The 23,100-nt window shown below is 41.7% G+C and overlaps 1 protein-coding gene across 1 annotated transcript; it reads right to left on the minus strand.

Moving 5' to 3' along the window:
• On the minus strand, positions 1–3,058 carry IL9 (interleukin 9). Its single transcript, XM_065919958.1, has 3 exons — positions 2,933–3,058; positions 1,558–1,689; positions 1–111 (listed from the first exon to the last, which is right to left on the minus strand). The coding sequence occupies exons 1-3, from the start codon at positions 3,056–3,058 to the stop codon at positions 1–3; spliced, it is 369 nt and encodes a 122-aa protein (XP_065776030.1).
• Between the last annotated feature and the right edge of the window lie 20,042 nt (positions 3,059–23,100).

The following is a 23,100-nucleotide window of genomic DNA, read 5'->3' on the forward strand; positions in this document are numbered from 1 at the left end:
TCACACTTTGTCTCTCATCCTTTCACTCTGGAGACTTTGCAGCAGAGTCTTCAGAAATGTCACTGTATTGCCTCTGGTGGTTCGGTTGCATGGCTGTTCACAGGCAAAAGACTGTGGGGATAAAAGTTGGCAAAGGCAGAGTGACTAAGCCAGTTTGGAGCCCAGCAGCCCCAGAAACCACCCTGCCTAGAACCTGGTGAGCAGTAGAGGGGTGGTCACTGGGAATGGAGGGTGTGCAGGCGGTAAGGGGGCTTGAGGCAAGGAGTAAATGAATGAGGCTCCAGGGCTAACATTTTGTGTAGCTTGCACAGGTGCTTGACTTTGTGGTAGGATTTCAGGTGCCTGCTTGCCATACACACACATCCCCCCATCAAGGGGTCCTAAATCTTATTAGAGGATGTCTTCTTGAGATACTTTGAGGCTTAAAATTTTGTTATTGTCCTATTTGGTTGTCCTTCCAAGGTTGTTTTATAGCACAATGACTAAGAACAGGATTTGGCTGTTTTATAGACCAGAGTTCAAATCTCAACACTGCCATTTGTTAAACATGTAGCCTTAGGCAAATCAGTTAACCTCACTGAGCGTCAGTTTCCTCCTTCACAGCATAGGGTGTAAGTCTGACAGTTGTCATTAAGGTAGGTATTCAGTGAAACAGTGACTTCCCTGGTGGCTCAGACGGTAAAGCGTCGGCCTACAATGTGGGAGTCCGGGTTCAGTCCCTGGGTTGGGAGGATCTCCTGGAGAAGGAAATGGCAATCCACTCCAGTATTCTTGTCTGGAAAATCCCATGGACATAGGAGCCTGGTAGGCTACAGTCCACTGGGTTGCAAAGAGTCGGACACAGCTGAGCAACTTCACTTTCAGTGAAACAGTATAAATGAAGCGCTTAGAACTGCATGCTGTTGATGGCAGAAGCCTCTGCAGTCCAGTAGCTGAGTGAGGGGGGGCCCTCGTAGCAATAGTAACGAAATAGTTTACCCCCTGCCCTTTCCTCCAGGGTCTAGTGTATGTATATATATATATATATACATATACAGGCATTTAGGGCACGTGACAAGCTTCCACCTGGATGTAGATGTGTCTTCCTTTAAACACCTCCCTGTTCAGTGGAAAGAAAACCTGTAACTTACAGGTCACATCGTCTACTCAGCTAACTGAATCTCTAGGATAATTTAGAACTGTATGGGCGATAGCCCTGACTCTCAAGATTTAGCTTCTAATTACCATGTGGCTAGATTCTTTCATTATTCAAGAGGTGGAGAGAAGTAAAAGCCAGCAGAGAGGTGAGTGTTTTTTAAAATGAGAAAGAACAGTGAGCCGTCCGGGCAGTTTAGTTCAGTTCAGTTGCTCAGTCGTGTCTGACTCTGCGATTCCATAGCATCCAGGCAGAGCTCACATTAATTCTCTTGCTCTGATTAAGTTTCTTAGATGTCTCTAATCAACCCTGAACTACCAGTTGTTCCAACCTTATCATCCTTTCTCATCCAGGTGGAATTGGCATTGACATTTACACAGAAATAACTAACCAGAGCACATCACAGATACACACACACTTACTCCACACTTGTTGCTCTTGAGGGTTACGACTATTCTCTTCAGCTGATTGACATTCAGGTAGAATCCCTTGATCATTGTGGAGTTGCTCATCTGTGATAGGCCTTCCTGGAAGCATGCTGTGGTGCAGTTGTCCTGGTAAATAACAGGGAGTTAGGAAAAGAAACACCCAGAGGACAGCTTTGAGTAGGAATCACAAAGAGAATGCTTTTAGAGGCAACTTTAATCTAACCAATATAATCTAAACTTGGGCTTCCCAGGTGACTCAGTGGTAAAGAATCCAAGAGATGCGAGTTTGATCCCTGAGTTGGGAAGATCCCCTGGAGAAGGAAATGGCAACCCACTCCAGTATTCTTGCCTGGAGAATCCCATGGACAAAGGAGCCTTGCATCCACGGGATCGCAGGTGTTGGACACGACATAGCAACTAAACCACCACCACCATTGTTTCAGCAGTAGCTAAAACTGTGGATTATAAACCAAGGGGATGGGCGAGGCCATAAATGTGTGGTTCCTCCTCAGAAGGTTTCCTCCCCGGAAACCCTTTTTACTTCCCCTCCACCCGCAATCTCAGACACCCTATCCTCCCAGAGGGCAGCCTTCAAACCTTGCAATAGCTACTATAAATCAGCTAAAGAGAAGGACAGGGAGGGAAGGAGAGAAGCAGGGAGGGAAGGACAGAGGGAGAAGACAGAGCCTGTGGATAGTTGAGGCCAGAGGAAGGACAAAGGGCTGTCGTCTTATCTACATTGTTTTGCAACCCTGGAGCTAACCAGCAAATGGATTAGAAAACAATGCGCTATGAACTACATCATTTATTCTATTCTCAGTCCCAGTTTGATTTAACTGTGCACATGGCTACTAATCTCAAAACACATTCAAGATTCTTTTTATTGAAAAGTGTTCAGACTTCTCAAGGAGACTAAATGCAAAGAAATGTAAACGGTATAGAATTTCAAGATTTTGAAGAGTTTTAAAAATTGTTACTAATGTGTAATGATTGTAATGAAGTCACACTTTGTTACTTAAAATACATCAAATAGAACAATTTTGACTTAAATGCTTAAGAAAAAACAAGATCAAGATAATTCACTTTTACTATACTTACAGAGGAAATAGGCAGACACAAACAATCAGTCTCCTGCAAAAGAGAAATTTCAGATGTGAAGATCCCAGATGTGACTATTAAAATCAGTTTGGAAAGTTCTTAAGAGCATCTACTTACATTGGTGCTACAGTTGCATTGTGAAGATGTGTCTCCCTAAAAAGTAGAGAACAAGAACTCATGAAGAGTGGTGTGTTTTTCATCCTCTTATATTTCTCTTAAGTTTTCAATAGCTGCCTTTCCCACTGGCACCCTGCCTTTCTTTGCATCTTACCTGCAGGTTGTTGATGAGGTACTCAACTTTCTTGATTCCTGTGATGAATGTCAGGGGTGCAAAACACCCCGGCCTGGCTGAAGCGCAGAGGAACAGGGCAGAGGCAAGGACCACAGCCAGGAGCATCTTGACACAGAGCTGGAGTTTAGTCTTCAAGTGACTTGAAATGCCTTCAGATCATGTTGTATTTAAAGCCACAGACGTGGGGAAACCCTGACATCAAACTGATACCAATGCCCACTTTTTCTCTGTAAGTTTGGGCCACCTGACATTAGAAAAAAAAATTGTGTATGTATACATATATCTCAAACTGAGTCACTTGGCGAAGACTATGTTACATTGTCCCAGGAAGTATCATTCCTCAGAAATGATGCTTTTCAAAAAGTTAGGTACCATGATGCTGTAGGAAAAGCTAAAGATCTTAAAACGATAAGTTTTTAAGGCAGAGGTTCTGGTTGTGAGAGTGAAAATACTTTCCATGAAAGCCCAGGTCTGTATTTCCCCCTTTTTACTTTATTGGAAATGCTGATATAATAGCCAGTCATCAGTATTCTAACGAAGGGGGGCGGGTAAGATGAGAAATAGTGCAGGAGAGTTGTCCTGTCATCAGGGCTTTGCAAGCTCAGTCACATCACTGCTACCTCAGTCTAACTATATTCTACTCCCCAATCTTCCATGCCTGGGACCAGATTCTCTACCTCACACAAATGAAATGCATCTTTGAACAAGTGACTGAAGGAAGAAGTCTTCAACTAAAGCACAGGAATGCGGCAACAATGCCTGTTAAAACTGGCTGGAGGATTCCTTAGCATCTTTAAGGAACTTCCATAGCACTGTGCAACATCCAGTTAAAAACTCTGTGCTCAAAATAAGGTAATAGTTAACATTTAGTGAGTACTTAGTACATACTAGCCACAGTTCTAAGCACTTTATGGAAATTAAGCCATGTAACGCATACAGCCATCAAATGAGATTTGTACTAATTTGTCATCTCCTTTTTAAATCTTTTAAAACACTGACTGCACCTTACCTTCTTGGTTTTTTGGCGAAGTTGTTTTTATCGCTATGAGCCAGAAAGCAGTCTCACTGTATCCTTAAGAAGTATGTAGTGTAATTATCCTCATTATTTTATTTTATAGATGGGGAAACTAGGCACAGAGAGGCAATTTGCCCAAAACCAAATTTGCCCAAAATACACAGCCAGAAAGCAACAAATTTTGTCTTCAAATTGAGAAGTCTGACTTCCAGATTCAGACCGTCATACTTTGACTCTCCTGCTTCCCTGTGTGTGTGGGGTTTTGGGTTTTTTTTTTTTTTTTTTTTTTGTCTGCCTTTTCCATCAGGATATGTGCCGCTTGGGGGTCTAGTTCATCCCTGTATCCTCAGCACTTGGGAAAGTGTCTGGGGAACAATGGGCCACTATTAAATGTTTTTGGGTCAAATCACTAATATGACAAGTTTTCGAAATAGTAAAGAAGGTGAACATAAACTGAGATTTTATAAGATTTTTAGATCTAGTTTCTAGGGTACATATTTGGAGGTGTGTGCACGTAAGAAAATGCGTCTTCTACACACCAGATACTGAAAAGGCACTTCGCTGGGCCCTTTGTGCCATAGTGGCCAACAGGAGCACGTCCATAAGATGTCTCACCACTCCTCCTCCTACTAGAAGAGTATGTGACACTTTTGCTTTTCTCAGTGCATGTTGTTTCTTAAGGGTGACAATGGATCATTGGCATGTGGCTGCACTAGAGAAGAGGAGTATCTTGGTGGCAAACAAGGTAGAAAGAAATTGGCCTTCTGCTTAATTCCTCAAATCCTCCCACCTCTTTGACTTCCAAGCCTATGATCTGCAGGCATGAAGAAGAAGGTTCAAAGGCCCCCTAGCCTATGGTAAACACTTTTATTACCGAGCCTGGTGTCTATTCCCTTTCCCTGAAGGTAGGAGCCTGATTAGTTCAGGGTGGCAAGTGTCCAGCCAAGCTTTCACTTTTTAAGGCTCTCTTGCTGCTGCAGGCCACCATGTGACATGTTATGTTCAATGTGATGTCTGTATAATTCTTTTGCTTTCTTGGTAGAGGGAGAAAAGAATAGTTGAAACCTGCCCTTACCAGTTTGGACATGGATGTGATGGCAGGAGCTTCAGCAGCAATCTTATAATCCTGAAGGGAAGAATAAGAGAATTGCAACAGTAGCAACACTAACACTTTATATAAACAGAAAATAATCATTAAAACAATAAAAATGAACTGTGAAACAACAAGAGAAAGTAATGATAAGAATAGAAGAGTGGTCCTAAATTCTAGCTAGGTTTCACTGCCTACTGAAGACCCTGAACCTTGAAACTCAGTAAAAATGGGAAGCTCTTAATATAAATGGAAACTAGCACACGCTGCAGAGATGTTAAAGATATGTGAGGGTCAGATTGAACCTTTTTCCCTGACATCATTGAAAGTTTTAAGAGACTTAAAAGGCCAGTCATCTCACTGTTTGAATCAACATTATTTAGTACTGAGTGTGTGAACCATGGGAACCATTTGCCATAGCATCAGGTATACGTCTCACACTGAGAAAGTCTCCACTTACCGCACAGATGGGGATGTGCCCAGAAAGAAAAATGGACTTGCCCAAAGTCAGTTACTGAGGGGATTGTATAGTGTCATGATTAAGACCAGGAACCCTGAGAACAGACTGCCTGGATTCAGATCTCACTTCTACCATTTGTTAAACACATGGCCTTGGCTAGGTGTCCAGACCTTTCCAAGCTTCCATCTCTTGACCATAAAACAGGATGAACTGGGGATGGGGTTGTCATATATAAAGCCTATCTCAGAGGATTCTTATAAAGATTAAGAGAGATATTTATGCAGCAGATAATGTAGATTAAGTAGCCTTAGGATGGATTTGACAGGACAATGCAGTCTAGTTGAGGACTCAACAAGCTATAACTATTTGGCCAGATTCAGTGTAAGCTCTACAAGCTAAGAATAGTTTTTAATCTTTCAAAGGTTTGTTAAAATGGTACAGGTGAAACTATTTGCACGGCAGGAATAGAGATGCAGATGTAGGGAATGGATGTGTGGGCACAGGGTTGGGCAGGGAATAAATTAGAAGATTGGGAACGATGTATGTCCACTGCCCCGTGTAGAATAGATAGCTGTGGGAAGCTACTGTATAGAGCAGGGAACTCAGCTCAGTGCTCTGTGATGACCTAGAGGGGTGGGGTGGTGATTGGGGGATGGGAGGCTGGGAGGGAGGCCAAGAGGCAAGGGATATATTAGTATGTATACATATAGCTGACTCGCTTTGTGGTACAGCAGAAACTAACACAAAATTGTAAAGCAATTATACCCCAGTAAAAACTATAATTACTAGAGAAAAGAAAAGAAGAATTCATGACAGAGTACCTACGTAGTCTGCGATGTCTAAAATATTGACCCTCTCACCCTTTACAGAAAAAAGTTGCCTACCCCTGGCCTAGCTGACATACGGCATTCCTTATTTTCAGCAGACACCAGCGGCTATCTCCCGCTCCTGAGAAGGGCACAGTTAGAAGCTGGTGGTCCTGTGTCTCTTCTCCCATTGTCCTTCTGGTTGTTCAGGTCAGCCCTCCATGTAGACGGAAAGGGACTGGGGGCCTTGGAATCTTTGGCGGCCAGATTCTCTGAAGTGCAGACGGCCCAAGCGTAGGACTTCCTGCGGCTATCTGTGGAGTGAGCCTGGTGGTCCCACGAGCAAAGCGTCTTCTCTTGGTGTAGCCATGACCCTCCAAGGAGTCTCAGGTAGGGCCTGGTTTACTGGGAAGAGCTTTACATAATGAAGTCAAAAGAAGTGAGTGAACTGACCTTCTTTCCTCCCCCTGGGCCTAATCCTGGCCTGACCAGTGAGTGAGCCGTGGGTCACCCACCCTCCCCCTGCCCTCTAAGAGCTGGTGCCAGGGAAAGGGGATCCGTGGACACTGGTGCTTCTTGGGCAGGTTATCTAGTCTTTCCAAGCATCAGTGTACCACCCACACCCACCTGCATAGGAGTCTGGGTAGATCACCTAGGCCTACCTCATGGAAGGATAGGAGTGTTCCATCTGGAATACTTCTTCAGGAATGAGCCATGTTTACACTGGGAGATTTGGTCTGATCCGATACAGACTCTGCTCATACTCTGCTACTCTCACCTGCCACCGACCTCACTTACCACCCTCCAGTCATGTTGGTTTCTTTCTATATCCAGCCTCCAGGCCATTGCTCTTTCTAAGCTCTGCCCGGAATATTCTTCTTCAGCTCTTCCAGGTATGGCCCATTCTCATCCTTCGGGTTTCAGCTCAAAAGCCACCTCCTCCAAGAAGCCCTCCCTGACTACAGTAACCCTTGCAATCTGTACGATTCTGTCTTAGGGGCTATTCCTCCTGGTGCACTGTAAGTTCCATGAGAGCCAATATGATGACTGATTCTTGTTCATCTTTGTTTTTCCAGGGTGCAGTCTATGTTAAGTGCTCAGGAATTACTGGTTAAATGAATGAATGATGAATATATTCCATTTTGTTAAAACTTTACATTTATATTATTTTTGAAGTGACCAATGCATATTTTCCATGGATCAGTAACAAGAAAGAGTGAATGTAACATTTTAAAAACCTGAGCCAGGAAAGACTTTGAAGGGTGATTTCATCAATGAACAAAACAAACCCTCTTGTTTGGTAGTCTCTTGAGAAATTTGAAGTACTTTTAAATCTTCTCCCTTTCAACTCTCATTGAACTACATGAGGAAGGTATGTCGGGCGTGGAAACTTCAGCTCTGTGGAGGATGAAACAGACAGAGAGAGGTGACTGTTCTTTACAATTCTTTCCCATATCCCCACCCACTCAGTTATAAAGAAGAAACAAATTAATAATATTTAAGTGGTAGCTTTGCGATTCAAAACACCACTAAACAGCAGATGTTTATCTACACTAAGTCTACAACTTTTGTAGTTTAGCTTCTAGGATTTCTTTCAGTATGAAAATGTAAATATGCAAATGATCTCTTACAGAGGAAATGCACCAAGCTCAGAAATTCATTACTCACCTATTTTATCAAGAAGTTTGGAGAGTAAGATGTTTACCAAGATGTAGCATAGATAACATATTTTACAATAAATGACAAAAGACTATACTCAAGCATTTATTTTGTTCTAAAGATAAAGTTTGACGTTTTTATTCTGTGATTAAAAAACCATGTGTCACAGATTATTTCTCTGGGAATAAAACAAAATGGTTATTTGTTCTAGGAAGCCACAGTGCAAACTGATACACACCCCCCACCAAAGGCAGTTTCTAAGTAAAACCCATTCTACCTTTTTCTGTAAACAACCAAGAGATAACTAGTTATGAGACTCCTCAAGCGCTAATTTCTTAATCAAATAGTTATTTCTAGGTTGGTATTTCCCAATCAAGTGCGATGGGGCAAATCCCACTGGATGTGCTATCATCCCTCTGGAGGCTTCTCCCGGAGGTGATTTCTAGCACCCCTCTCCTCCCATCCATCCCTCCTAAGGAAATTCTGGGTCTCCTGAACATAGAAGCTACTGCTCCCCGGACTGGCTCCCATGTGGTTTCCAGAGCTCCAAGACCAGCGTCCTCTCCTCCTTCCCCTCCCGGCTTCTCCTCCTCCTCACTGTTGGTGAATAACAGTCCAGGCTATCTTCTGTTTTTATTTATTTGTTTGACTGCACCAGGTCTTAGTTGTGGCATGCAGGATCTTTGGTTGCAGTATGTGGGATCTCTTAGTTGTGGCATGCAGGGGTTGAATTCAGGCCCCCTGCATCAGGGGCGTGAAGTCTTAGCCACTGAACCACCAGGGAAGTCTCCCAAGCTATCTTTATCAATGTAGTTTTTACATCCTCCCATCCACCTGCCTATCATTACCTGAAACCTGCCCCTACATTAATGAGAGACTGTGGGACCCCTTTGCTCTGGCCAGTTTATTAGTGTCCATCTAATTAAGAAAGGATAAGAGCTCCTGTTCTGGATCCTACTGCGGAAGGCACTAGAATTTGTTGAATTTGCTTACTGTGTACAAGGTAACATGCTAAGCATTTTATGTATGTTATCTGACTCAGGCCTCTTGACAATCCTTATTAGCCCCGTTTTACAGATGTGGAATTTGAAGTTCAGAGAGACTGAGAGTCACCTTAGTCACACAGCTGTCAACTTGAACTGGATTTGTCTGCTCAGTTGTATTTCTGAACTCTCTGATTTGTCCTAGTGACTGGTCTACTTATACTGGTGCTATTTACCATGATCTTTAGTTTCTGTGGCTCTTCTATATATCTAAATATGTGGTTGAGTGTATCTGCCTGCTTCTTATTACTTGTCATTTTCAAAAGTGCCTTTGTTGTTGTTGTTCAGTTGCTTAGTCATGTCCAACTCTTTGCGACCCAATGAACTTCTGCACCCCAGACTTCCCCATCCTTCACTATCTCCCAGAATTTAGCTCAAACGCGTGTCCATTGAACTGATGATGCCATCCAGCCATCTCATCCACTGTCTCATCCCCTTCTTCTCCTGCCCTTAATCATTCCCAACATCAGTGTCTTTCCCAGTGAGTCACCTATTCACATCAGGTGGCCAAAGTATTGGAGCTTCAGCATCTGTCCTTCCACTGAATATTCCTAATTTCCTTCAGGATTGACTGGTTTGATCTCCTTGCTATCCAAGGGACTCTCAAGAGTCTTCTCCAGCACCACAACTTGAAAGCATCAATTCTTCAGTGCTCGGTCTTTTTTATGGTCCAACTCTCACATCCATGCATGACTACTGGAAAAACCATAGCTTTGACTATATAGACCTTTAAGAGAAAAGTGATCTCTGCTTTTTAATACACTGTCTAGGTTTGACATAGCTTTTCTTCCAAGGAGCAAGCATCTTTTAATTTCATGGCTGAAGTCACCATCCTCACTAATTTTGGAATCCAAGAAAATAAAGTCTGTCACTGCCTGCATTTTTTCCGCATTGATTTGCCATGAAGTGATAGGACCAGATGCCATGGGCTCAGCTTTTTGAATGTTGAACTTTAAGCCAGCTTTTTCACTTTCCTCTTTCACCCTCATCAAGAGTCTCTTTAGTCCCTCTTCGCTTTCTGCCATAAGGGTGCTGTCATCTGCATATCTGAGGTTATTGATATTTCTCCTGGCAGTTCTGATTCCAGCTTGATTCATCCAGCCTGGCATTTCACATGATAGACTCTTATTATAAGTTAAATAATTAGGGTGACAATATGCAGCCTTGATGTACTCTTTCCCCAATTTTGAACCAGTCTGTTATTCCATGTTCTGTTCTAATTGTTGCTTCTTGACCTGTGTATAGGTTTCTCAGGAGGCAGGTAAGTTGGTCTGGTATTCCCATCTCTTTAAGAATTTTCTACCGTTTCTTGTGATCCACACAGTCAAAGGCTTTATTCAGACATTTATAGCTCTAGAAGGTTTTAGAATCCTTTTGATAAGTTTCCTCCAAAAACTGATATTAGAATTTTAATTGAGATTGTGTTCAATATAAATTGAATTTGGGAAAAATTGCTGTCTTTAAAATATTGAATTTCTCCACCCAGGATGATGATATGTCTCTCTATATATTCAAACCTTTTTTATTTCCCTCAATTCAATTTTACAGTTATTTTTTTCATACAGGCCTTGCAGAGTTTTGTGAAGTTTATTCCTAGGTTTACCTATTTATGGGCTTCTCACGTGGCTTAGTGGTAAAGATCATTTATTGAAAACTTATTGTTATCTTGGACTTTTGTTGTAAGCCTTAGGAATAAAGTAGTGAGCAAAACAAAGTGCATTATTTTGGGAAGCCTACATTCTAGAAATCAGAGAGAGACAACAAACAAATGAATAGCTTGGTAATAGTCAGGTGGTCTTAAGTACCTTAAACATCAAAAGCAGGTGAGGAAACAATGAGTGGTAGAGGGTGGGAGCCATGTTTTTAATTTTTTTTAATTGGAATATAATTGGTTTACTAAGTTGAGTTAGTTTCTGTGTACAGCAGCATGAATCAGTGTGTATACATGTATCCCCTCCCTCCTGAGCCTCGCTCCACCTCCTCCAGTCCTGCCCTTCCAGGGCATCTCAGGGCACCAAGCTGAGCTCCCACCGGCTCCCTGTGCCACGCAGCTGCTTCCCACCAGCTGTGTATTTTACACATGGTGGTGTACATACGTCAGTGCTGCTCTCTCAACGTGTCCCATCCTCTCCTCTCTGCCCTGTGTCCACAAGTCCAACCTCTATGTCTGCGTAGGGAGCTATGTTCTTTAAGGTGGAGAATGATTTTGTATCAAATCTCTGTTACAGTGATTAGAGTAGAGGCCCAAAGAAAGTGGGTGAGTGAGTCGAGGAGATATCTTGGAGAACGTTTTCAGGTGGAGAGAATAGAAAGTTCAAAGGCCCTGAGGATAGTGTGTGTCTACTATGCAGGAGGAACAGCATGGAGGTAAATGTTTCTGTAGCAGAATGACTGAAGACAAGAATGGAAATGGAGTCAGAGAGAGGGCCAGAAGGCAAATCACAAAGAGATTGATTGGCAGCAAGGAGGACTGAAAAGTTTACTAGAAATAAAGTTGGCAATATTGGAGAGCTTTGAGCAGAGGAATAACATGATTTGACCTATATTTTAGGCCATGAAGAATAACTGCTGCCTGGAGAATAACTGGGACCAAGAGTGGAAGACTTGATCACCCTTTAGAGTTAGGTCTGCAAGGCTGCTATTGACCAAAGTGATATTAATATTGGTAGATATATCAGAATATGGATGTATTTTTAAAATAGAGGCAATAGATTGTGCTGATTGCTGGCTAAGTGATGAGAGAGAAGGAGAAGAGTCATTAAGGACTGACATAAGGAAGACTGCAGAAGAAAGAGGTATAGAGTGGAGGAGTTGAGGTGGGATGACTTTTGTTTTGGATATGTTTAGTTTGAGATGCCTATTAAGCATCCAGTGGCCATGTTGAGTAGGTAACTGGGTATAAAAGGGTAAAGAAAGAGCTGAGGTGTTTACTATTTTAATAGCTGTTGGGTACAGGTTTACGTTTTCTAACTGGTTATTTTTAATATATATGTATAATAATCAGCTTTTTATATGTAACAAAAGACAATACCACTTTAGTGGCATACAAAAATAATCATTAATTTCACCTACATTTATGGGGTTCATGTGAGCTTGCCTGAACAGCTCTGCTGATCTTTGGGCTCACTTACACATCTTCAGGTTTGCAGTAGTAGGTTAATCTAGGTTGGGACCAGCTTCCACATACCTGAGACTACTGGGATAATCCCATGGGAATGTTCTTCTCATAGCAGTGGAAGACGTGTAGGAATAAGCCCAATGCTTAGTTTCTTCTAAGCCTCTGTTTGCATCTCTTCTGCCTACATGCCAGTGCCAAAGCAAGTCATATGGCTGATCAATGAGCAAAGCAGGACACCTTGTCCATAGTGAGAGGACATGTTGCAGTTACTGGCAAAGAGGGTGGATATGGGGAGTAGGGAAGACCTAGGCCAAATGATGCAATCCAACACAAGAGAAAAACGATTAACGTTTGTATCTTTATTTTGCACCCACCAACTACCAAATCCTCCTGTTAGTTTGAATGATTTTCAATGGATCTCTTGTTTTTATTCCTTAAGTAGATGTTTTCATTTGAAAATAATCCTTTTGTCCAGGGATAGCAAATTTTTCTTAAATATCCAGTTAGTAAATATTTCAAACTTTGTAAGCTATCTGGTCTCTATCCCAGCTCTTCAACTCTGTTGCTATAGCAGGAAAATAGTTAGAGATATTACATATTTATATTAATGTGGCTTTGTCCTAATAAAACTTTATTTAAAAATAAACAAGTGGCTTTGTCCTAATAAAACTCTATTTAAAAGTAAACAAGTAATGAGCCCATTTGCTGACCACTGCTGCTCTAATCAATATCTTTAGAATACTATGTCTGATTTCTTTTTGTTGTTATTTTATAGCTAGGATTAAGGAAATGTCATTGTGATCATAGCAAGCCTTCTGGGCATTCACTTTACTGGTAAAACTTTCAGTGTTTTTTATTTAAATATCATGTTAGTTATTGATTTCTTCATAAAGAATTTGAATTTCTAGTTTATAAGTTTTTATTAGAAATGATCACTCAGGAACACATTTGAGTCAGTGCTAATGAGATGGATGAACCTAGAGCCTATTTTACAGGGTAAGGTAAGTCAAAAAGAGAAAAACAGATATCATATTTTAACACATAAATATGGAATCTAGAAAGATGGTACTGATGAACCTATTTGTAGGGGAGTAATGGAGATACAGACATAGAGAAAAAACTTGTGGACAGGGGGGTGGAAAGGAGAGGGTGGGACAAATGGAGAGAGTAGCATGGAAGCATGTACACCACCATATGTAAAAGAGAGAGCCAGTGGGAGTTTGCTGTAGACTCAGGAAACTCAAACCAGGGCTCAAACCTAGAGGGGTGGGATAAGGTGGGAGGCAGGAGGGAGGTTCAAGAAGGAAGGGGTATATGTATACCTGTGGCTGATTCATGTTGATATATGGCAGAAACCAACACAATATTGTAAAGCAATTATTTTTTCAATTAAAAATAAAGAAATTTAAAAAAATGAAATCATAGAAAAAGAAAAAAAAGAAATGATCACTCAGTTTTATCAAGTGTGTTTTTTAAGTTCCTGTCCAGATCACGAATTTTATTTTTTATCTTTTATTCATGTGATAGATTATTTTAATAGATTACCAAATGTTGAATCATTCTTACAGTCCTTGAGTGAATTCTATTTGGTCATACTACACTACCATTTTAATACAGTGCTGGCCAATTTGCTATTCCTTTTTTTGAATTTTTAATTTGTAATACACACTGGGAGGTCTTCCTAGGCTCAAACATCCAACTAAATGTAAGCTCAACTAAACATTCAGACTCACAAGCCTATCCTAAGTCACACTTAGTACCTAACTTCTCTGAAGGGTAGAAGATGGACATAATTTACAGGAGGGCAGCATTAGTCACTGTTCTCAGTGGGAGCTGTCATCCAGGAGTTGTTCCTTTAGCCATCCATATGAGATGGCTCAGATGTGAAGAAGCAAGATTCCCAAGGGGAGGGGATAGGATAAGAGTGGCTTAAAGGCTTTGTACCCCATAGAAGCCAATATCTCTTGGAATAGATCGTGAGGGAGTTTCCAAGTCCCTTGCATTCAGGGGACCCCAAGGCTGTGATGTCCCAGGAGGAATTTATAGTTCATTGGTAGTCCTCCCCGTCCATACACTTTACCAATTAGGCCCAGTTGATATTTTACCTTCATCTAGTGTTCAGGGAAATAGAACTACAAAATTAATGGAAAGGCCAAATTCTCTTTCCACAGGGGAAAATGGTTGTGTTAATACATTACCTACATTACCACATCCATCAGCAAATTCTTAATGTTTCTTTTTTGTGTGTGCTTTCTTTTTCAGGTTTTGGTCAGGGTTATGCTAGCCTCAGCTTCCCAGGGGGCACAGTGGTAAAGAATCCACCGGCCAATGCAGGAGATGCAAGAAATGCGTGTTCAATCCCTGGGTTGGAAAGATCCCCCGGAGAAGGAAATGGCAACCCACTCCAGTATTCTTGCCTGGGAAATTCCACGGCCAGAGGAGCCTGGTGGGCTACAATCCATGTGGGTCGCAAAGAGTCGGTCACGACTAAGCGACTAACACACACGTACTATCCTCATAGAGTGCATTGGGAAGCTTTCCATCTTTCTCTATACTTTTGAAGAGTTTAACTAGTATGAGAATTTTCAGTGTTCCATCACGCCTCCATGGAAAGCAGGGGATTTTTCTTGTTCATTTCCAAAAGCCTAGTGACAACAGTGCCTGCCTGCATGCATGCTAAGTCACCTCAGCCCTGTCCGACTCTTTGAGACCCTACGGACTCTAGCCTGCCAGGCTCCTCTGTCCATGAAATTCTCCAGGTAAGAATACTGGAGTGGGTTGCTGTGTCCTTCTCCAGGGGATCTTCCTGACCCAGGAATCAAACCCAAGTCTCTTGCATTTCCTGCATTGGCAGGCAGGTTCTTTACCGCTAGCTCCACCTGGGGAGCCAGACAACATTGCCTAGGACACAGCATTAGACTATTTGCTGTCCTTTCTGTACTACTCAGAGAGGGGTCCACAGCATTTTTCTAGGTTCCTGTCCTAACTTAACGGGAAACTTTCACAGTATCCAGAGCCCTTCATGTCCTACAAATGAAGGAGGAGGATCTCTCCAAATTTCTTGCAGGAGGAACCCACTTAGGTGGCACCAACCTTGACTTCCAAATGAAACAGCATCTATGCAAAAGGAAAAGTGATGGAGTCTAAGTATGAAATCTGAGGAGAACCTGGGAGAAGCTGCTACTGGCAGCTCCTACCATTGCTGCCTTTGAAAATCCTGCTGAGGTCATGTCATATCCTCCAGGATGACTGGCCAGCAGGCTGTGCTGAAGTCTGTTGCAGCCACAGGGAACCACTTCTATTGCTGGCTGCCTCTCTCCTGGAATCTTCACTGACCAGATCCAGGCTGCCTTCTGCCAATTGCAGCTTTTGGTGGTTACTGATCCCAGGGCCGTCTGATTTAACCTTCCCAACGCTGCTGTGAATAAGGCAGACTCTGAGCCCTGTGGACGTTGCCATGCTGCACATGGGCAAGGGCGTTCACTCAAAGGCTCTGGGGTATTAGATGCCGGCTGAGGAAGGTCTGCGCCTGCGTGGCCTCATCTCCCGTCAGCACCCGCGAAAGGTCACACCTGCTCTCCTTCTAGACCTTGAAGAGATGGCGAAGGAGAAGCAGGCTACAGCTCAAAAGTTGTGACCAGGGAGGAACTTCAGGGTGAACCGACTGCTTCAGCTGCCGGATTTATGGTTCCTGAACCAGAAGCAGCAAGCTGGGCTGCACTTTCAGGTGTGTGTCGTCGCTCAGTCGTGTCCAACTCTTTGTGACCCCATGGACTGTAGCCACAAGGCTCTTCCGTCCATGGGATTTTCCAGGCAAGAGTACTGGAGTGGGTTGCCATTTCCTTCTCCAGGGAATCTTCCCGACCCAGGGATCGAACCCTGATTTCCTGCATTGCAGGCAGACACTTTACCCTCTAAGCCACCAGGGAAGGCCTTTCAGGTGCCCTCTGCTGTATTTTGCGATTCCCTGCTGAGGAGGAGCCAGCCCACCTTCCCAGGACCACTTCCCAGGACCACACTGCAGCCAATCGGTAGGGACCTCTTAATTAAGCTCTTCTTCCATAGATTCTCAAACAGAAAATGCAAATAAGGTCGATAGAAAGCAAACCATTTCTTAAAAAAAAAAAAAAAAAAAATGCTGAATGAATTAAATTGTCATAAGAACTTGTCCATAAAATCTGGTTCTGATGACTTTTGGAGGTTAACACTTTAGCATTTTCTGTTTTTTAGCTTCTTAGTGCTCTATTAGGTTTTCCACAGCTTGATTTTTTTTTTTTTAATTGTGCATTTTCCTAGAAGATGACCTAAGGTTTGTGCTAACAAAGTAGTGATACTGTGCATTTTGCTCACATTTTCTCTCTGAGGAAATGTGTGAGAAATTTGTTTAGTTGTTTATTTTCAGTGAATCAAGTTATGATTTTATTTATCAATACTGTGTATGATTTTTGTTATCATTCTAATTTAGCTTTTTTGCTTCTTTATAAATTGTTATTGCCTTTACTATTATTTACTTTACTATTATTATTGCCTTCTCCTTACATGATTTAGATTTATTTTATTGTTCCTCTTCGAGCTCCTTGAGTCACATGTTTGCTTCATTTCTTTAACAAATAATAGCTCCAATTATTGAGTACACCCGTATGGCAGATACATGCCACATGTTTTACTTCATTATCTCGATGAATCCTCGTAACACCTGTAAGGCCTGCTAAGCCTTCAACAAGGCTTCCTAAGTCTTTAGCATAGAGGTTATGAGTGCGGACTTGAGCTACAGTTGCTGCTGTGTACAACTTGTGACATGACTTCTCTATGCTCCTATTTCTTCATCTGTGAAATGGGAAAATTACATAGTCTCCATTATATGTCTGTTATGGCAGAGAAATAAGTGTGTACACATAAAGCCCCTAGAACAATGCCTGGCATGTAATTTTCACTGTGGAAGTAGTTGAGCTTACTATCTTTAAATAATAAGGAATTAAAGATTTAGGAAGTTAACTTGCCAGGATCCCATAACTGTTACTAGATAAGAAGCCACTCTTTTGAACACAGTCTGAGCAGCCTTTGTAGATTTGGGGGTATAGTTTGCTCATTCTCATTGATTTCTTAATGGTCTATAATTTCAGTTTTGGTTTCTTCCTTGATGAAGTTTCTACTAGTTTTTCCTCTGTATGAAACCTTTTTGTTTCTTCTTATCTACGTGATCTTCATCCTTGGAACTCATAAATTTCACCAGAATTTGTCTAGTTCTGGCTGTTTTTTATTCCTGACCAGCACATACCCCATTTGACCTTTAGATCACAATCTTTCTTCCAGTTAATATCTTTTCTATTCTTTTTTTGATCCCCAATCTTTATTTTTCTCCTCCTTTAATTCCTATTGTACATATTTTGAAATGTCTTAAACTTATTTTTCATACCTTTGTTTTCCCCTTAAATTTCTCATCATTGTTTTTACTCCTGGTTTCTGTGGGGACTTTTGGATTGGTCCTTTAATTCTCAATTCAGTTATCTGCAGAATCCAATCTGTTATTTAGCTGCCTTTATTGAGGGCTTTTTTCCTTACCAGTGAGTATCTTAATTTAAAATTTTCAATGTGCATTTCAAATAGTATTTAACAAACTCATGAGGCTTATTATGCACCACTTTTATAAAAATGCTTAATTAAAAATTCCAGCCAAACATTCATTTCCTTTAAAGTTCTTCTGCCCTGGATACAGCCATCCAACTTCTCTTCCTCCAAAATCTGACACACATTGCCAAACCCTAAAACAGATTTTTGGTTCAGGCTCCCCCATACCTTACTTCAGCACCTTTCCATCTTCTTTGTTGATCTTTAGTAAAGTTTGTGATCTTAGACAGTGTAACATTTACAACACAATTGTGAATATAGTACAGAAAGTTCTCATATACCCTGTAACTGGTTTCCCTAGCATTTAACACCTTACATATGGATATGGTACATTTGTTATGATTGATGAATCAATACTGATACATTATTATTAACTGAAGTCCTCACCTTATTCAGATTTTCTTAGTTTTTCCTTTATGTCCTTGTTCTGATCCTATCCAGGACATCACATTACATTTAGTCGTTATATCTCTTTAGGCTCTCTTTGGTTGTGATAGTTTCTCAGACTTTCCTTGTTTTTGATAACCTTGACAGTTTTTTTTTATCGTTCTTTTTTTTTTTCTTAATTGGGGTATAGTTGATTTACAATGTTGTATTAGTTTCAGATGTACATCAAAGTGAATCTGTTATACATATAAATATATCCACTCTTTTTAAGATTGTTTTCCCTGATAGGCCATTTCAGAGTATTGAGTAGAATTCCCTGTGCTATACAGTAGATCCTTATTAGTTATCTGTTTTATATATAGTAGTGTGTATGTGTCAGAGAACTGATCAGATGTTTTGTAGAATGTCCATTAATTAAGATTAGCCTGATGTTTTTCTCATGATTAAACTGAAGCTGTGTGTTTTGGGAGGAAGACCACAGAAGTGTTATTTTTGTCAGATCACATGAAAGTACATGCATCAATATGACTTGTCCCTGTTGCTGTTGACCTTGATCATCTGGTTGAGGTAGCATTTTTCAGGTTCTTACTGTTGATTATTCTTTTCTCCTTTTCCCATACTGTAGTCTTTGGAAGGAAGTCACCATAAATAATCTACACATAAGGAACAGGGAGCTATTTTCCATTTCCTTGAGGGCTGAGTATTTACATAAGTTATTTGGGGTTCTCCTCCTCGGGAGATTATCTGCTTCTGCTTTATGATTATGCCAAAGCCTTTCACTGTGTGGATCACAACAAACTGTGGGAAATTCTTCAAGAGATGGGAATACCAGACCACCTTACCTGCCTCCTGAGAAATCTGTATGCAAGTCAAGAAGCAACAGAACTGAACACGGAACAACAGAATCATTCCAAATTGGGAAAGGGGTATGTCAAGGCTGTATATTGTCATCCTGTTTATTTAACTTATATGCAGAGTACATCATGAGAAATGCTGGGCTGGGTGAAGCATACGGGGAATCGAGATTGCCAGGAGAAATATCAATAACCTCAGATATGCAGATGACACCACCTTTATGGCAGAAAACGAAGAACTGAAGAGCCTCTTGATGAAAGTGAAAGAGGAGAGTGAAAAAGCTGGCTTAAAATTCAACATTCAAAAAACGAAGATCATGACATCTTGTCCGATCACTTCATGGCAAATAGATGGGGGAAACAATGGAAACAGTGAGAGACTTTATTTTCTTGTGCTCCAAAATCACTGCAGATGGTGACTATAGCCGTGAAATTAAAAGATGCCTGCTTCTTGGAAGAAAATCTATGACCAACCTAGACAGCATATTAAAAAGCAGAGACATTACTTTGCCGACAAGGGTCTGTCTAGTCAAAGCTATGGTTTTTCCAGTGGTCATGTATGGATGTGAGAGTTGGACCATAAAGAAGACTGAGCACCGAAGAATTGATGCTTCCCCGGGACCACCAGGGAAGTCCCGGGAGCTGTTTAAATTGTCTTCTGTGTCCCTTTGGACCCCATCGTTGTGGTTTTTTGTTTTGTTTTTTTGATCACTGTATTACTTTCTGGCATTATAAGATATTCCAGGCTCATATTATCTATTTGCTTCATCAATCCTAGAGTCAACCATTTCTCCAAAGAGAGTTGATACGTTTTATTAGGGGATGGCATTAGAAAGCAAGATTGAAGCAAACCAGCTGTGTTCATTGCTGCTGGTTTTTTTTTTCTTTTCCATTATGCAGTTATATTTTTATCTGTAAGAATTGTTATATATTGTTTCCTTCCCCTAAGAGCCTGGTCTTACTTTATTGATACAGTGTAAGAATAAGAATTATTAAAAATACATACACAGGAAACGGGGAGGGAAAAGTTCTCTTATGAAGTGCTTTTCATTCAGGGTTATTTGCTCTGATTGTTTCATTTAAACCACTGAGTATTTTTATGTATCTGGTAATTTTTTGCTCTGCTGATGCGTATGTTGTATGCGTCAGTTGTTCAGAAAGATAATCAGGATAGGTAGCTGAGATGGGTCCCAACAGGCACTATGTAAGCCAGTGTCATTTCTTTCTGTCCTTAACAAAAATAGAAGACAACTTTAGATGTATACTTTTCCTTTAGTGCCTCAGTGACTGAATGGTTTGTTCAGGACAGGAATGGTGCTGTAAGCTGAACTGAGCTGCTTGGGTGAAATTTCATCTTAGCGCGAGAGCAAAGTCTCCTTCTTGTGTTGGAAGTTGGATATTACCTGACACAGAGCCTCCCTCTAGGTGACATCTTGGCCATCAGTGACCTCACAGTCTCCCTCCACCCAGAGGACAAGCCCTGCCCTCAGCAGCATCAAGGATGCAGATTTTAAGCAAGGTTACTAGCTTCTACTCCCCTTGGTCTCTAGCACCTGCTCTGGGTACTTTAGGTAAAAATACTAAAAAAAAAAAAAAAAAAAAAAAAAAAAACCCAAACAAACTTTGTCCCTTCTCACTCCTTTTCAGTAACCTGCTCTCCCTCTAGCTCCCTGAGAGGGTATGATGGCAATCCTTTCACTTACCCCAGGTGAACATCCTCTCATGGTGGGATGTCCAACCAGCTTTCCCTTACTCCAATCTTACCTGAACCATTCCAACTGAAAACTGATAAAATGACAAGGTTGGCATATTAGTTATTGACTGCTTGTTGTTCAGTCGCTCAGTCATGTCTGACTCTTTGTGACCCCATGGACTGCAGTATGTCCATGGGGCCTCCCTGTCCTTCACCATCTCCTGCAGCTTGCTCAAACTCATGTCCACTGAGTCAGTGTTGCCATCCAGCCATCTCATCCTCTGTCATCCCCTTCTCCTTCTGCCTTCGATCTTTCCCAGCATCAGGGTCTTTTCCAATGAGTCAGTTCTTCCCATCAGATGGCCAAAGTATTAGAGTTTCAGCTTCAGCGTCAGTCCTTCCAACGAATATTCAGGACTGATTTCCTTTAGGATTGACTGGTTTGATCTCCTTGCAGTCCAACAGACTCTCAAGAGTCTTCTCCAACACCACAGGTCAAAAGCGTCAATTCTTCGATGCTCAGCCTTCTTTATGGTCCAACTCTCACATCCATACATGACCACTGGAAAGCCATACTGGCTGCTGTGTAACAAATTACTCTGAAACCTACCAGCTTAAATATACACACGTTTATTGTCTCGTAGTTTCTGTCAGGAATCAGGAATGGCTTAGCCGGGTCCCCTACTTCAAGGTCTCTCACAAGATTGCAGTCAAGTGTCAGCAAAGGCTGTGTGACCTCATCCAAAGGCTCAGTTTTGGGGGAGAAGGACCTGCTTTCAAGCCCACATGGTTTGGGCAGGAATCACTTCCTCAGGGGTGGCTGGACTGAGGACTTTGATTCCTCTCTTGGTGAAGGCTGTCAGTTCTTGTCACAAGGGTCTCCCCAATATAAGACCCATTGTCACCAAAGTGGCCTGTAGAGAGCATCTGCTAACAGGAGTCACAATCTTTTATAACCTAATCATAGAAATGACACCCTATCACTAGGTCCAGCCCATATTCAAGGGGAAAGGATGACACAGGAACCTGAATACCAGGAGATGGGGATCCTTCGGGCTATCTTCAAAGCTGGCCTACCACATATAAGGATGGGATCCTACTCCAGTCTTCAGTTGGGATACATAATTTTTTCTCAGGTATAGTTGGGTTGATTCTGTGGGATGTTGGGAAAGAACACACGTAAGACAAGTGGGTGTAAAACATTGTCTTCCTCATGAGCTTGCTTTTTTATGTTTTGAGTTTGAGATTATGGAAAGAGTTTCTGGTGAAAATGGTCATCCTGTTGTTCGCTTAATAGTAATTCTTTTAACATTTCCTGTAAGTCAACTGTTAAGTTAGATATTCTGTATATACTGTCTCTTAAAACATCACACCAGTTGTTTGAGGAAGGTATTGCTAAGTGGAATGTGGGCTTCAGAAAGTTGAGAAATAGGGAATGGAGGTAAGTTCCCAGTGTCTGAGCATCGTGACATCCTAAGCAGCTCCCTCCTAGCCCAGGGCTGGCTGACTCATCTCAAAGGGGACAGGGTTCTGTGTAGTAACACTTCCAGACTGCAGTGGAGTCCACTTCCTGTGCTCCCCTCCCATCTGTTAGCTCTATCTAATCGGCCTCATATGCAAACCATTGCCTGTTTCAGTTTCCACCTCTCTATTTGGCTCCCTTGATGACGGAATGCACCAAGATGACAGTCTCCTCAGTTCTTGACTCAGTCTCCTTATAGTCATGGCAAGCCCTGCCCCTCCTCCGTGACTCGTGACAGGTCTCAGAAGCTCAGCTCAGCTCAGAGGGCTGGTTTCTCACTATCTACTCCATAACCCACCAGATTACTTAGACTTCCAGGGCCACTCAGCTAGTGAGAGGCAGAGCCAGGCTCCAGCCCACACTCTTTGTATTATCTCATTTTGTCTCTCAGGTTGACCATTAAAGTAAACAGATAGTTCAAACTCAAGCACTGTTTGTATTGTTCTCTCCATAGTCTGTGTGCATGCTCAGTCACTTCAGTCGTGTCCAACTCTTTGCGACCCCATGGACTGTAGCTTGCCGGGATCCTCTGTCCATGGGATTCTCCAGGCAAGAATACTGGAGTGGGTTGCTGTGGCCTCCTCAGAGAGATCTTTTGGACCCAAAGCAAAGAAACAAAGAGTCACCTTGCTGCTGCTGCTGTTGCCTAAGAGGTAGACTGGAGATCCTGTGCAGGACTTTTAAAAGTTATCAGTGACAGTGTGGATCTCCAATAGCCAGTGATCATCACTTCAGTCATCCTGATGGGGTTTCACTTTGGCTCAAAGACTGCAGAAATTGCTGAATAGAGTATCATCTTAGTTAAAAAGGATTACATGATATTTTGAAGTTTTGCTACTAACTAATGGTCCTTTTAGATAAGGTATTGTTTT

Source organism: Muntiacus reevesi, chromosome 1 (assembly GCF_963930625.1).
Source record: "Muntiacus reevesi chromosome 1, mMunRee1.1, whole genome shotgun sequence".
Lineage (NCBI taxonomy): Eukaryota > Metazoa > Chordata > Mammalia > Artiodactyla > Cervidae > Muntiacus > Muntiacus reevesi.